A 16,984-nucleotide genomic window follows, 5' to 3' on the forward strand; every position below is an offset into this window, starting at 1 on the left:
GAAAGAGCAAAGCTGTGGCTGCAAGTGTCATAGTTCCAAGCCGCCAATGTCCCTGTACTCGCTGGTGGAATCAGGCTGCCTTAGGTCACGTGGCTGCACCACAAGACTCACAGCTTCCCAGGTGTTTGGGAAAGATGACTGCAGTTCCCAGAGTCCCCCGGGTGCTTGGCAGTTCCTCAGAAGTACAAGAGTCTGTAAAGAAGGCCCTCGTAGGAGAACCACTGCTCTGATGAGTCCTGTGTGCTGCATGGTGCTTTATTTCCTCTGCACTAACCATTGACTCAATTATTTCTAATCGACCTGGGTCTGTGATTTCCATCTCAACAGGTTACCGGACTATTTAGGATTTCCCTCTGTTTTATTTGCTGTGGAAGGGATTTCACTATCTTACTGAAACTCTGACACTTTTCTTTGGTCTTTCCGCTCTATTCCTGCCTACCACCGACTGCCACCCTCAGGGCACCCTTGAAATTCTGGTCGACTTGTCTTGGAAATGGTTACCATCCATGTTCTTCAGAGGAATTCCACTATTCCCCTGGATTTTGTTAGTGTATCATAATTTCTCCAATAGTTCTGTCCGCACTGGTTTCTTTATTTATTTTAATGTTTTCTTTTGTCTCTTTTTTTGCATCCTCATTCCAAAAGAGGGCAGGATTTCTGGAATGGACAACCTCTAGCTTCCTACTTCCTCTGGCACTGCTTCCGCTGAAGGTATGGAAAATGGTTCTCTGAGGGTGAGGGATAAAATTAGGGTTCCCTCGCCATTACCTTACCCAGCGTTTTTCCATTCCAGGTTGGAAGAAATGTCTAGGGACCCCAGTTTGCACTACACTGTCTGCCTGTTTACCCCATTAAGAAGCCTCCCTTCATTCAGTTTTCCAGGAACTAGCGTGTTCAACCTTTCAAGGTTTGTTAGTCTCGCTCCGTGCACTTATGTAGGGGATCCTGACAGTAAGCACTCCAAGAAAACAAGCTATGTTGTATCTGTTGAAGATCTTACCAAATGCTCAGCTGCCTATTCGACGATTATGATACATTTTCACATTTAATTAAAAGTACACACATTCCGAAAAAAAAACATATTAAAACAACACATATATGAATAAATATTGTTTATTTACATATATCACCTAATACTTGAATATTATTATGGTTATTTTACCTTGACTTTTCTCCACCAAGTCCACCAAGGAGTTTCTCTGCCCGCTCTAACTTCTTCGCACACAGATCCACTTGAAACTCTAGACGTACTTTCTCTTCTGTCTTTTCCCGAAAGGTTTCCTCTAAAGCCGCAAGGCGATCTTCCACCTCCTTTAGCTCAGCTCTCTTTTGATCCAACAGTGCCATAGTGTCAGCTAAGGACTGCTGTGCTTCTGCCAAACGAGCTTTCTTGGGAGCAACCACCTGTAAAATGATAAAGGCAAAAAATATTAGTGCTTGAACTACATTAGCCATCTGTATTTGTAGTTCCCGGTACCATTTATTTGCATTACTGGCGCGCGAGCGCCAGCACGTGAGGGCTTAGCTGGTCTGTGCCGGTATTTAAGTAAACCCCACGTCGCTCTCGCCTTCTAAGTTGCTCAGCTATGTTATGCTTCTCTTTTTGCTAATTTGCACACATAGGCTTTGTTTTTAAATATTTTCCATATTTTAAAAATATTTGAATTTAACTTAATTTCACTGTTGCTCTTGTGATCTTTTATTACTTCCCTTTGACTGTGTTTCTAAATTTGAACATAGAACCTTGCTGTATGATTTGTTGACTTACAACTCTGCCTCAGTTTCATTCAGTAACCTATTAGTGCTTGAACTACAGTATTCATCTGTATTGTAGTTCCGTGTACCGTTTATTTGCATTTCAGGCGCGTGAGCGCTGGTGCGGGAGGGTTTAGCCGGTCTGTGCCAGACCGTGTTAGTGCGCGTTTGCTGTGCCGCCGTCTTACCACTGTGGACATGCAGGTTCTGCAAGCCATCGCTGATGACAGAAGTAACATCAGTAAGGCAGTGCCCCCAGTTAGTGAGTTCCGGAAACTATACTGTTTTAATGCTGCACTTCAGCACCTCAGTATTACTCTTAATGATTGCTCCTCTGTGCAGACTTTAGACAGCACTCCTAATGTGGATGCCAGTATCGGTACCCATGGCTGTTATGCAGAATTATATGCAGTACCCTTTGAGAACACCACACACAATTAGGACTACAAGTGACAGTACAAATTCACCTTTGGTACAAGCCTGTACTAGTGGTAGCGATGGCTGAGCAGCCAGACTTATCTCAAGAGTAAGTGAGCAGTATAAATAGTTACACAAAGGACAGCAATTGGTATGATTCAAACAAACGCCGACTCAAGGTTTCTGAATAAAAGAATAAACATTTATTTACACATCAGTTGTAAAACATTTCACTAACGTAAAGCAGTTGAAAAATCACGTTACTAGTACACTATACCACACCCAATAGATTCTGGACAAGTAAGGCTCAAAATGAAGTATGAGCAAAATGGCACTCCCGCAATTTAAAAGAGAGGGAAAGACAAAGTTAGACAAGAATTGAGCAGCACCAACAAATAAGTAAGCAGGGCAATCTAGAAAAAGGAACTACAGTGAGGAAATCAAATTAAAGGGGCCTGGTCCATTCAGAACGAAGTTGGTCAGATGAAAAGTTACTTTAAAGAATGGAGAAGAACAAGCCCTCGAATTGGCGAAAGGTTTCACACACTTTCACTGCAGCTGGACGAAACGAACAACCAGATTTGAACAGTACCTTAAATGGAGAAGGCTGTTCCTGGCAGGTCCTGCAGGCTCACGGTTCGGAACTGACACGAAATAGGAAGACTGGAGGGTCCTGCACTGCCCAGGGAAGAAACCTGCAGCAGAGCAAAGCAACGAATAAAAGATGCGCTCCTTAAAAAGCAAGCAGGGTCCATTCCTCCTGGCTATCCGGTTCACTGAAGCTCTGTACAGCAAATTCGACCAGAAAAGGGAGGCCTGTCGAACAGTTTGGTAAACTGGTTGTTCCCACCTGCTCAAGGGGAGAAGATTCCTTGCAGATCTTCCCTGTCGTTGGAGTATGAAGATTCGGACCTGCAGCAGGGCTTCACCGGGAAGTTCAGTCGTGGTAGGGGTCCTCTTCTGTCAGCTCCTCTTCGGTTCTCTCGTTCCAGTAGCAACTCTGCCTTTCCAGCCCCAGAGACCTGCTTTTTATGCAGTTTTCCCCCATTCACACAGCCTGGCTGTCAATCACACAGCAGAGTGGCTGTCCCGCCGGCACAGTCACCACAGCCAATCAGATCAGAGTGCGACATGGGTCTCCAAGGAGACCCTGTGCAGGGAGTCCTAAACCCCTCCCTCACATCCTGTCCCCCCCCAGACATACCAGTGCCTAAGGAGGGCTTCTGTGTAGAAGGCCGCGAAAGGACGGTGAACAAAGGAAGCAAACCTGGTTTGGCGCGCAGAGTAAAACACGAGAAAGACTTACAAAAGAAATGGTGACTAAACCCAGCTGGAACCGTACAGAAATCCATATGGACCAGCGGGTTTAAGTTCGAGGCCACTGCCACCAGCCAAGTCTTAAACAAGGCTCTAAGAGAAACAGACAAAAAGGGATAAGTATTAACCCTTTCCAGAACTCTATTTAAGATAGTTTGTACTGGGTCTGTGAGTTTGAAAAGAGACTAATAAAGTCAATAGCAACTTTGCATGTTCTGAAAGACAGTAGTCAGCCTCAGAAAATAGATTCGGAGTTGGGAAGTCTGAAAAAGACAACCCTGTGTCACTGCACTGAAGGTGCTGTGTAACACACAGTAAACAGATGATGCCTATGGAGTAGGTGAAGCTTCACAGTCCAAGAACACAAGAAAATGTTAAACACACACAGTAAACCACATGTAAGAGTGGGCAAAACGGCCCACACTCTTACCAGGTGAAAAAACCAATCCAAGAAGTCCAGAAAAGCTGCTGAACTGCTGAAGGACTCAGTAAGTAAGGGAAATTCTCCCCAACAATGGCGTAATGGATACTGACCTACAAGGTCAACATGTTGAAACTCAGAATACTATCAGCTCCTCCATTGGAGTGGTCGGGTGTACTGACTCTGCTGAGACTTTAGCCTCTTTAGGATGTGACAACGCAACCAAAACAAGTAATTCTTCTGACTATGCCATGGCTCAGCCTGCATATAACATTATGAAGGTTGATCCTTCTGTGTCATGCTCACTTAATATGGGATTGTAAAATACTCTGTCACTTGCCAAGCATGCTCTAGAAGTAGCAGACCTTACACAGACCCAGTTTTTAGCTATTGCCTGCTTCACTGAAACTTGGCTTTCAGACTCCATTGCATTGTGTATTGGTTATCGCATCTTTAGAACTGATCGCATGCAAGGGAGGGGTGGTGGCACGGCTGTTATTGGTGGTGGCACGGCTGTTATTGTTAAAGATACTTTTGCTATTCACATGAGCTCCCCATCTTTTATTAATGATTGTGAACCTGCCCTTATCAAGCTTGCTATGGATTGTAAAACTATTATTGGTGACGTTATAAAGGTATCTTCACATGTGATCATCATGGGGGACTTTAACCTGCAGGCATATCACAAAGATGAGTCTAGGGCTAATTTTCTTCTCGACACCATCCAGGCCCATGGCTTTACACAGTTGGTTAAAAAGGCCACTCATAGAGATGGACATATTTTGGATTGGAGTCAAACTTTCCACAGAATCTTTTCATTTTTTTTATTAGTTTAAAGTGCAATTTGGTTAATTAAAACCTTATACACTACAAACAAATCACCAAAAAGCAATTACATTTCAATCCTTAAACCGGTATCATAAAGAAAAAATAAATACAAACATATTACAATCAGTTTCTTCCAATTAAAAACAAGTCATAAAATGAAGGAAAAAGCATATTAGAAAAACACAGTTTCAAATAATTCACTAACAGATAGCTCTTTTCCAAATATAAAAGGCTGCCCCAATAAAAACCTTTATCTCCGCGTCATAAATAACTGATCAAAATTGATCTGATTCAATTATTTGGAAATCACCAACTATATTTACATACCTTTTGTAATACCATTCCTTTAATTTAGTGCACATGGTAAGAATATATCTTACCGTCTCCACCTCTATTTTCAGTGCCTACATAGTCTTTCTGCTCAGGGGATATTGGTCCAAGCACCAGTTAATTCATTACAAGGAAGGGTATTCAAATGTAATTGCAAGATAAATCTTCTCAATGCCCTATTTCCTGTATTTAATAAATATTCTCTCTGGATGGCAGGTTTAAGACCTTGGAGAGCATAGGCAGCGTATTGTGTCTTAGTATAGAGGTATGTTTGATTTTCACACAGATCCCAGATATATGCTTTTTCCTTTAGACTTTTCAAAATTCAGATAGCATCATCTTTCACCATAGGATCCTTATAACCTAAAACTTCAAGGAAGGACAGTACTGTATTTTGTGAACTTAAAATATAAGTATTCTTGAACCTTCCTTCACTTCTATTTTTTCCTATTAGGTTAAGCAGATTTCCTTCCTCCCCCACCCCCAGTATTATTCTAAAATACAGTTTACAGAATCCTATTTTCCACAAAGTCAAGAGAGAAATAAGCCCCAGCTCACATCCTATTGCTTGTATTGGCACAGCGTTAGATAATCCTAAAACAGGTCTCCAAAGCTTCCCTTCAAGTTAACCGAATTTACTCAGATATTTACCCTCCACTGTTTCCAAGGCATACATAATGCCGGGTATAATACAACTCTTATATACCTCAAGAAAGCCTTCAATAGAGTGGCCTCCTTTACTGGCCATATATTTCCGTATGACATTCCACTTCTTTAGTATTTTTGTATCTACCGCCTCTTGGAAGAAATTTATACTGGGATTACTCAAACTGGGCATCCCCAGATATGGATAAGCATTAACAACCTCCAATTTAACGGAATTGATATGCCACCTAGAGGAACATTTTTTCTTCTCTTGCTTTGATACTCCAAATACCATAATCTTGGTCTTATTGATATTTATATTAAGGTTGTTTGCCTCTGAATAGGAATACAGGTCATTCAGCAATCTTTGCAATCCTACCGGAGTATTATCCATAAGAATGGTATCGTCTGCGTATATAAGGCCACATATTGCTTTTCCTCCCACAATGGGGGGAAGCTATTTATAGCAGTAAAACTATCCCACATATCTGATACGTACAAATTGTACAGTAATGGCGATGTAACACAGCCCTGCTTAAGGCCGGTATTTGTGCTAATCTCGGGTGATAACATCCCTCCTTTACCCAGATAAATGGACACCGCGGTATCCCTATATATTTCTTTCAAAAAGTGAAGGATTTTTGGGCAGATCTTTTTTCCCCCCTCAGTTTTTCCCAAAACAAGTCCCTATTGACACAATCAAATGCTTTCAAATAATCTATGAAGCACACATATAATTTTTCCCGTCCTTTGTGCCAGCTATAATAGGTTTCAGCATAGTCAGATTGTCCAAAGTGCTGTATCCTTTTCTGAAACCCGTTTGTTGGGCAGAAAAGAGAACCTTCTCCTTTATCCAGTTGTTCAGAGTACCCACTAACAGGGAACAAAAAATCTTGCAGCTGCTGTCGGCCATTGCTCGCAATCTATAATTATCAGGAAATTTTCTATCCCCTTTTTTAAAAATAGGAATAACTATGGCTTTCCTCCAACGATCTGGAATAATACCTGTTTCCCATATACCAGTAAAAAGTTGAAGAAAAAGCACTGCCCATTTTTTAGGGTTTTGTTTGATAACAATATTAGCCAGCCCATCTGGGCGCAGGGCTCACAAAGATTTCATTTTTGAAATAACTTTGAGGATATCCATAATACCAAAGAGGAAATTATGTGTTCCATATAAATTATTACAGCAAGGGATAGCGGAGATGTGACTTATCTTGAAGAAGAGATTAGAAATATAGTGCCTCTAAATTTCTTTGAGTCGTGGGTTTTACATATCTTATATATGCACCTCCACTTAGCATTATTGGTATTATATTTATAATCCTTTAACCAATTTTTATAGTGTGTCTTAATATTGCTAAATCTCTTACATCTCGCTTCATCATCTAAGTCACATAACTCCTTAAATTCCCGAATATCACGCTTCATTTCTTTTTTCCTATCCTGTATCAATTGGTCAAATTTGTGAGTATGGTTTTTACTATTTTTGTTTTTCAAAATAATGTTACTATTTGTTCTCCGTATTAAACCCAACAAATTAGTGATCATATTGAGGCCATTGAGGGCAATATCCTGGCAATCAATGATAAGGCGGTCAAACAAGCTGTTAAATGAAGCCAAGTTCTTATCAGAACAAGTGATCCTGTTTCCACCCACCAAGAATTGTATATTCATCACATTTCCTACTTCCCAGCTCTGTATTTTTGGACCATTAATACATTTTCCCCTAAGGGCTGCGTGGTCACTCAAAGGGGTGACTATATGTTCAAACGAGATAATGGAGTTACTTAGATTTGTGTTTACAAACATGTAGTCGAGTCGGTACCCAACCTTCCCATTGAGTCCAGGTTTCCCTAATACCTGACCCTTTGTTAGGTTCCAAATAATTTAACCCCCAGTTAAACAACAATTTCAACCATCGGATTCCCTGTAAGGTTTGGGGCTTTTCCCCCCAACCAAGCAGTAATCCTGTATTTCCACTGGTACAATAATAAGCATTTCATCCCACAGTTCTTTACACCTATCCATCTCCCTTTTGGCAGTGTCGCAGTAGGCATTAAAATCCCCTACGCATACAAATTTCAGAGTCAGGGGATTCCAATAGCCACCCTTCAATGGTTTGTTTTATAATCTCCCCTATCTCCAACATGTTTTTCCCCCCTGGATGGCAGTAAATGTTAATCAGAAGGAGTTTCCCCTATCAATAACTGCACACATAACAAAAGGGGAATTCCCATACTTCTCATATGGTCTATAAGAGATGTGGTTTTCACCCCAATATATAAACCTCCAATCAGTCGACCCTTTTGACCTTTAGTGGAGGCTTTATTCCATATATTATATCCATCCAGTAACATTTCCCCAGTAACCCACGTCTCTTGGAGGGCAAATATATCGCTGTCCAACAGCAGTTGAGTTCCATCCATATGGAGTAGGGAATTAAAACCCCTACTGTTCCAAGAGAGTAGGGTGAATTTTTTATTACATACTTCATCTCAGTTTATGGTAGGTATATTACGCTCCGAAGTTCGCACTTCAATTTGGTTACATCCCGACTCAGTATTAGTTGAAAGGATCACCCCCGATTCCATGTTTTTATCATTCAAATCTTGGTGAATTGAGGAATGGCATATCACAATCTAATAGTTCTTACCCCATATTTTATTAGAGTATTCCCATATGAGGTCTACAAAAACCGCAGATCTAAATTGTACAATTACCCAATTTCTCAACCCCCAATTTTGGGCAGAATGATGGAGTCAATGTCCCCTGTGTTAATATTTTGTAGCTGAGGAATGTGTGACAATTTATTCAATATCCAAGCCCGATTTAAGAAAGGGCTTTCATCGGTAGTGGATTTTTCAATGATCTTAATACTTTTCCCCACTATAAATTGGGTTTCTTCTTTCTTACCGATAGAATTACTCATTCTAGATTTAGAATTACTATACATAGCCGATCGTTCCATCTCCTTAATATATATCTCCCTCTCCTTTGTGGTAAGAGACATGGCATTTTCATTAGTGGGGATTGTAACATATTTGAATTTTTTTCCCAAAGGCGCTTCATCCCCTAATTCTATTTCATCTGTCGTATGTTCTTTGCCCCTCAGCCAATTATCTAAACCCTTCTTATTGATTACCACTGTTTTTCCTTCGTCCACTATCACTTGAATTTATTATTTCAGCCAAATTTCCCTTAGAGACAGATGACTCACAGATGTGTCTTTAACTGAGAGTCACCTTTCTCATTTTCTTTCTCGGCAGCCAAAACCAATTCACTCAGATCTCCTAAAGCTACATTCACTTCATTGGAGTAATTTTTTTCCCTGTGTAAATCATTTCCCCAAAATTCCTCTACTATAATCCCAAGGGATCTGGTGTTATCGATAGTCTGTTGTACCAAAGATTTGATGTCACTGTGTTCCTTAACCAACTTAGTACAGATGGTCAGAAGAACATCCATCATGGTAGTCAGAGCATCAAATTTCTCACCAGCTTTAAATGAGTTTTCGCTTGCACCACTCCTTGCCCTATTAGGTGTGTTTTCAAAGGAGTTTCCAGTAGCATTCAAAGACGAATCACCCTCACTATGTTCAACATCTATCTGTGCAAATTTATCCAAATCTGGTGTAGCTGACAAATTTATTCCAATAACATTATTCATATCCGTTTCGTCTACCGCAGAGATATTCAAATCTATGCACGTTCCCATAGATTGCCGCCTGAAATTCTGTGCTAATTTGAACAAAGAATTGTTATGAATCATCAAACTATTGGAAGGGGGAGGTTGGAGTTGTACTGTTTCAAGTACATTCACTTTTTCTTTTATAGTTAAGAAAGTAAGTATTTTAGGTAGCTCTAATACACATTTGGTCGAGCAAGTATGGTTAACTTCTTTGTTACCTCCTTTCTTTGAGTTTTTTACTTTACCCAACACCAGGGTTCTTGATTTTAAAATTGGTGTGGGTATACTTTTTTTTCCCTTCTTTGACCTGAGGTTGTGTGAACATGGGCTCGGGCCCATGGTACTATAAAAAGTGGGGGGTGTAAACCAACCACTTGGAAATGTGAAAGGAGGATACAGAAGTCCTATAAACCCCTGAGGAGAGGAACCACCTCACAGCCGTCAGAGATTAGGAATCCAAGAAAGTACACCGCTGGTGAAACCAATAATTACGCCCTGCCTACCTGAGGAGGACTATAGCTTAAAGTGCGAAAGTGCTTGTGCAAAAGTGCTTATGACCAACAATAAATAGCATTCATAAAGACACACCCTTACTTAAAAGTTATAGGGGAGAAGAAATCTTTGCAGCCCCAAACTGAGTAAAAATACAGTCAGAGAGTTTTCAAACAATATCACCATAAAAAGAGCTATCTATAAAAGGGTCATTAGTTATAAAAAACCATTCCTATCAAAATTTAAAAGACAAAAGAAACTACTATTTCATAAATAACACTCTTTACAATATTAAGTTGAACCTGTAATTAAATATATTAGTGTCCTAAAAGGGAAATAATCAGTTTATTAATAAAAAATAGCACCAATAATGTCCAAGAAAACAGTTCCAAATGACCACCTGAGTTGGGTACGCCCGACAGCTTAAGGAGCGGCCTTAGTCCGACTCTAACACCCGAACCAGGAGATCCTTTATATAAAAATGTGATGGATTGCTTACTTCTGGTCCTTCAGCTTGCATAAAATATCCCTTCACAGATTTCACAGATTACTAGGCACGGTGGCAGGCTCTTATAGATTTCAGGACGCCACAACACGCCCAACAGCCTAACAGCCCTGCGCCCTTGTCTCCACTGCGGGCTTAACGCCACAAGGGTTCCGGTGTTTGGTTATAGAAGCCACACTTCCTGGGTGGGCATGGCCTGGCAGCAAGGTCCGAAAATCAGGTTCCAGGCACAATTGTAATATTCAAAAAGCAGCGTTAGGGCTCAGTGGCGCATTACTATCCAACAGAAAGCACCTAGTGATGCCGCTGTTTGTTTTTAGAAGCCGCACTTCCTGTGTGGCCGTGGCCTGGCGGCAGGGTCCGCAAATCAGGTTCCAGACACAATTTTAATATTCAAACAGCAGCGTTAGGGCTCAGCGCTGCTTTACCATCCAACAGAAAACCTACTGCATATTTGTTTAAGCCCTTAATCAGATCATTACCTGATCACCTTCACTCTGCTCCTTCCCATGAAACTTGCTAAAGTGAATTCTAACCCACGCTTAAAGACTATCACAAGGAATACCCGTAATATTCTTGAATTTACCCACCCTCTGCTGAACCATCTCATCCTTACCAACTCGACTGAGGTCCTGGTGGAATATTATCAAAACACTATTTCTGGCATTGTTAATACCCTGGATCCTCCTATCACTAGGACTGTTAAAACATAAACCAGGGGTAATTCCTGGTTCTCAGATGATACATTGGAATTTAGAAAGCGGAAACGTCAAAAAGTGTGTCGGAAAGCTCCGTGCACGGATAATCTTGTTCATTACTACACTGTAGTTGCTGACTATAAAAATGCCATTGTTAGGGCCAAGCGTGAGTATTATGAAAATAGGATTCGGATTGCTAATTCCTCTCAAAGAGAACTCTTTAGCATATTGATAGAATATGAGGGGAAAGGTAATCCTCATCCGACATCCAAAAGCGACAATCGGTGTCCTGGCATTCAATCTAGCTTCAGTACTAAGCTGAATACTCACCGGGCTAAGATTGACGCTTTTCAACTTAATTTGGTATCGTCCACCTATTCTAGTACCAATATTGAGAATACCTGTACCACACCGCAGACATTTGATTTCAGAGAAATCACAGAGACCATGCTGATCCACAATGTCCAACTTCTCAAACCCTCTTCTTGCCCTGGTGATATATGTCCCCCAAGTATTGTTAAGGAGAACATTGGCGGTTTGGCACCTCTTGTCACTAGAATCGTCAATACCTCCTTTACTACTTCATTGGTTCCCATGTCCTTGAAAAATGTTTGGATTTCCCCCATTCTCAAAAAAGAAACCCTTGATCCTGCTTCTGCAAATGATTATCCTTTTGAAAATTCTGGATAGGTTTGCGTATCTACAACTGCAGAGTTATATTGAGGGTTGCCGGTTGTTCAGCACTTATCAATCTGGCTTTCGAGCATTGCATGGCATGGAGACTGCCATGCTTGATTTAAAGGCGAATCTCTCCCTTGTTGTCGATTCTGGCCAAATTGTGCTACTCGTGTTGCTCGACCTCTCGGCAGCTTTTGATTTGATTGATCATAATTGCTGCTCGAGAGGTTGGCTACTATTGGTAATTGTTCCAAACCTGCACTTTCTTGGCTTGCCTTTTTCGTAGGACCCAGAACTGCTCGCGTTTCCTCAGGTGATTTTCATTCGTTGCCTGAAACCCTTACTTGTGGTGTCCCACAGGGAGCTTGTATCTCCCCCACACTTTTTCAACTTGTAGACTCGTCCCCTCTTCGATCTTCGTGATAGCATCGGCGTAAGGTACACCAATTATGCCGATGATACTCAGGTATTTTTTAAATTGACTGGTGACTATGACAAGGACCAACAAACTATCACTGACACGTATGACTCCTTGGCCCTTAATGGGAGCAAGACTGAAGTCATGCTTATAGGATCCAGCCTACGTCTAGTCAAATTTGACCAGAGATATTCCCATTTTAAAATTTCTAACTGCATTATTAAAGTCAGTCCTTGGATTAAAACCCTGGGTGTCTATCTAGACGCTAATCTTAATATGAAGAAACATGTGGGACAGGTCAAGGCTTCTTGTGCCTACACTACTAGGCTAATTAGGCAAATAAAGCCGTACTTGTCAGAACCTAACACAGCCTCTCTCGTTACTGCCCTTGTGAATTCCAGACTGGACTACTGCAATAGCCTCCTAGCTAATACCTCTAAATCTAACATTGCAGTTTCGCAAGTAGCTCAAAATAATGCAGTAAGGGCGGTTTGCGGTCTCACAAGAAGAGACCATGTTACTAACGCTTGTAGATCTTTGCACTGGCTCCCTGTTAAACAACGTATTGATTACAAGTTGTTAACTTTGACGCACAAATGTCTGGCAGAAAAGGCTCCTGGCTACTTGATTAAAAGGATTCTGTATGTTCCCTCTAGCCTTGCCTTCGTTCCAACTGCTCTGGTAAACTATTTCAGCCACGCTATAAGCTAGAGAGTTTTTGCGGGACGAGTTTCAACGTTGTTGCTCCTAGGTTGTGGAAAGCTACTCCCAGCGAACTTCGCAATTGCTCAGACCGCACCCACTTTAAGAAAGATTTGAAGACTTTTTTGTTTAATACTAATGATTAATCTGGGTCCGCTCGAGTCCTGGCTTGTCTTCCTATTGGGCTGACCTCAGATCCTCTTGGGACCCTTGTTTGGAACTTATGAGACTTTCTCTGTGATTACTGTGTGTTTCGTCAATGTTCCCTTGACCTGACTTTCTGTTCCCCATTCAGCGCACTGAGGCCTGCGGGCGTGTTGCGCTTTACAAAACGTAATAATAATAATTATTGAATTTATAATTTTTTTAAATAAAAAAAACCTTTATTTGAGCTGGGCAGAAATTATGTATAACAATATAACAACTGTGGTTCTATGCAATAGAGTGTTTGCTTGCAGTAGGCCTTTTTCTTGCCACAGAATCTCCTAACCCCATCTGGTTCCGTATCTTTCAGTCAACGTTTTTGTCTTAAAACAAGTATACACAGAATCCACACCATATGTCTCTTGGACTTGATGTTACAGGTTGAATGTCCATAAATGTTTCTTTGCAGTCACTGGCCCAAGTCAATTCTCTCAACCATTCCCATTCGGGGGATTGAGGGAGGCTGGTCTTTCCATTTTGTGAGGATGCCTCTTTTGGCCACCACGCAACCCATATTTAGAAAGGATCTCATAGTTTTTCCGCTGATCCCGTCCCATATCCCAAAGACCTATCAAGCTGCCGGTCCACCACCTCAGACAGTATTGAATAAACCTGTTGCCAAAAGTCTAATAGCCCAGAGCAGCTCCAAAACATATGTACAAACCCTGCGTTGTCGCCCCTGCATCTCGGGCAACGACCATCATGCTGAGGATAAATTATTTGCAGTTTACTTGGCATGTAGTGTAGCATGTTTAAGATCTTGTATTGAATTATTTAAAATCTCACATTCATTGATACAGACTTAGTAAACTGGCACATTTTCCTCCATAGACCCTCTGGGATCTCCACTCCAAGCTCCCCTACCATATCTCTCTGACCTTGGCTCTTACCGCTGGAGCTTTATCTAGGATAATACAATAGTGAATTTAATACAATTATGCAAACCTATAATACTTAATATTGTGCGGATAATGACCACCCAATGCTAAATAATTTTGGCAAGGGCATTGACTCAAGCGATAATGACCGGTACTTCGGCCATAGTGAGTTCAGTGTACCAGAATATAAGCTAGTGTGTAAACATCTGCCACATAACACTAGAAATGGTTGCTTAAAAAATCCCTGATCTATATCCCAGATGGAGCAGCCAGGGATGCCCCAGTAACCCAAGCAATGAAGATGAACAAGTGGCTGTCCTGCTGCAATGCTGTCCTGACATTCAAGGTACACTCAGCTTGAAGGCGGAGACCTGATTGCAGTGCTGGAGCGAGGAAAGGAGATGGGACGGGGACCGTAAGCGATGGGAGACAGACGTGTGTTGGAGAGGGAGTGAAGCAAAACCTGAGCTGTGATTTCACGTGCTATGTACCCCTCTCTCTCTTTTTGGCATTCAGAGGTGTCAAAAGTGTGTGGGAGCTCAACGTTTTTTGACAGAATAGGCCAGAGATTATGGACTACATTATAAGCATTCTGATTAGCTGACATGAGATGAGATGTTATCTATGTCCTTTGCCCTATAGCATTAAATGCTGCTGTGAAGGGCATTAACCGTCAATATGGACAAAGGCAGAAAAGCTATAATACGATTAGAGCATTGCATCCATTAAAAGAATAAGCAATGGAATGCTGGGAGTGTAGCTTTATTCCAGCCATTTTTATTTGTTCCTGCCTCTGCATTGCCATTCCTTTGATGTCATAATCAGGAAATAGCACCAGGGCTTTGCACTTTAGCCAATCAGAGGGCTCAGAAAGACTTCACTGATGGTAAGGGCCTGCATTCTGATCCCTCGTATTGGTGCACCTCCTGTTCCTCCTCCTCTGCTGCCACACTGCCATATTTCTTCCCTCCTGCTCCTCTCCCCAGACTAGGAGGATGTCGTACAACCATGCCCCCCCTGCAGTACTTCTACATTACTCTCCCACCATGACCCTGTCTTCTTCCTGTGCATTTTTAAACAATGCACCAAGTGCATGCTGCTCCCCATTTCCCTTGTTGAATCGACTGTCCATCAATGGAAATGGTAAAGGGGGTAAAGGGACTCCGAGAGCTTCCTTTGCCATTACCAAGAACGCCATGATTTTGAAGCGTTATTTTTGATAAAATATTAACCTAATGCACAGTAAATAATAGAAAGGAACGGCTAACACTCAACATGTAAGACATTTCTCTTGCCAAAAAATTGCCATTATTACCTCCATTGTTATGCAGGGCCTTGTGAGAAACCTCAGGGCGTTCTCACAAGTAGTTCCCAGGGAAGGGCGATCGCTCTTGGATCCCAACCCTGGGAGCGGACAAGCAAGGGAGGTTCACCTGGGCAGGGGGTCTTTGGGGAATGCGGTGAGAGCGTCCAAAGGTGAGACCTGCTATTCCCCTGTTCCTTGACCCAATCCATCCTAACCTCCCCCTTTGTTAATGGGATATTGTCATCCAAGTCCTGTCCAACCCTTGACCTTGCCTCAAGAAAATGGAAGATAAAACATCTTAGACATCTAGGGAGGCCAAACCCTTTCACAGTCCTTGACACTAACCTTGTCTCTCCTTCCTCAAAACGCAGCGGATATGCTGTAAACCCACCTTTTCCCTCCCAGTTATCCCCCTCCAGGAAACAAAGGGATTTAGAACCAACACCCCAATAAACCCACCACTACTACCACAACAACCCAGATAAAGAAATATGGAAAACATCACCCACTCACCTTAATAGGCCACAACACATCCCCAGACCTAGTACTGAAAACAGGATGAGAAAATTCCATCCCCCCCACCCCCTCAGTCTTTATGGGGTATTTTCAATCTCACCCCATCTCCCCCTCCCCATTTCCAATAAGTAATGGGACGAAGAAGAGGTGATATGGAGCAATGAGGATTAACCATAGAAACAACATAGAATACAAAGTGAGGCCTACTATGTAACACCTTTGAATTCTCCCACTAATAGTGTCAGGGAAGGTCAGGCACTTTACTCCAACTGTGCACACCTGACTCCAATGGGCTCTCACCTACATTATAAAAATGGTGGTTCTGCCAGAAGCATTGAGCGAGCTGGGATTGTTGGTTGGAATGTGAATACAACAACACAAGAAACCTGGGAGGACTGGAGGAGAATGGGACGACGAGACGCTGGTCGGGTACAGCAGAGGGGCCGCAGCGGTGCGAAGGAGCCATTTATCTTTGAAGCAGGAGGAAGGCGAGGTGCTGCTTATTTGCCGTATCCAGTCAGTGCTTGTTCCCATGGGACATGTGTCAGTCCCAGGAGTATCTGAGGGGCAGATGGTGAGACCCTGATCTAACGCCCCGTCTCCCGGGGAGCTGCTCACCAGCGCTGCGCTGTCTGGGTGAGTCTCGCTAGGTGAATGAGAGGGAGAGGCAGCTTGAAAGTAGAAAGTAAAGTGCTAAGCGCAAAGGAAAAGAGAGCAAGGAAAAAGCACAGTGCGCAAGTGGCGCAAAGCGGAAGACAGTAAAGTGAGGGTGCAAGCAACCCAAAGCAGAAAAGGGGGTGCAAGCGACCTGATAGATTGAAAATAAGTGAAAGACTGAAAACAAGTGAAAGAAAGCAAAGCAAGGGTGCAAGCAAGCTGAAACAGGAAAGAATGGTGTGAGCACCGCGAAACAGGAAAGACGGGTTCGAGTGACCCGCAGATTGAATAGGGAAAATGCAAAAGGCACGATACAAAGAAAGGAAGGTGCAAGAGTGCACAACCAAAGAGCAGAATGTGCCAGTGAAACAAAGTCAAGAGGAGTGTGCAAGAGGAACAGCAAAGAATAGAGAAGTGTGCAGGTGTGCCCCATAGAAGGAAAGAAAGGTGAAAGAGAAACAAAGCCCGAGTGAAAAAGAGCACAAGAGGGAAAGATGCCCAAAAAGATGAAACTGAGTACAAAGAGA

The 16,984-nt window shown here is 42.2% G+C and overlaps 1 protein-coding gene across 1 annotated transcript in view; it reads right to left on the bottom strand.

Moving 5' to 3' along the window:
* Window positions 1–16,984, bottom strand: part of DNAH12 (dynein axonemal heavy chain 12) — a 3,791,933-nt gene that overhangs the window by 947,835 nt on the left and 2,827,114 nt on the right. The window contains exon 53 of the mRNA XM_069643677.1: window positions 1,163–1,404. Coding sequence (XP_069499778.1) covers window positions 1,163–1,404 — 242 coding nt within the window. The remainder of the gene's footprint in view (window positions 1–1,162; window positions 1,405–16,984) is intronic.

Source organism: Ambystoma mexicanum, chromosome 2p, assembly GCF_040938575.1.
Source record: "Ambystoma mexicanum isolate Mex_15411 chromosome 2p, UKY_AmexF1_1, whole genome shotgun sequence".
Classification (NCBI taxonomy): domain Eukaryota; kingdom Metazoa; phylum Chordata; class Amphibia; order Caudata; family Ambystomatidae; genus Ambystoma; species Ambystoma mexicanum.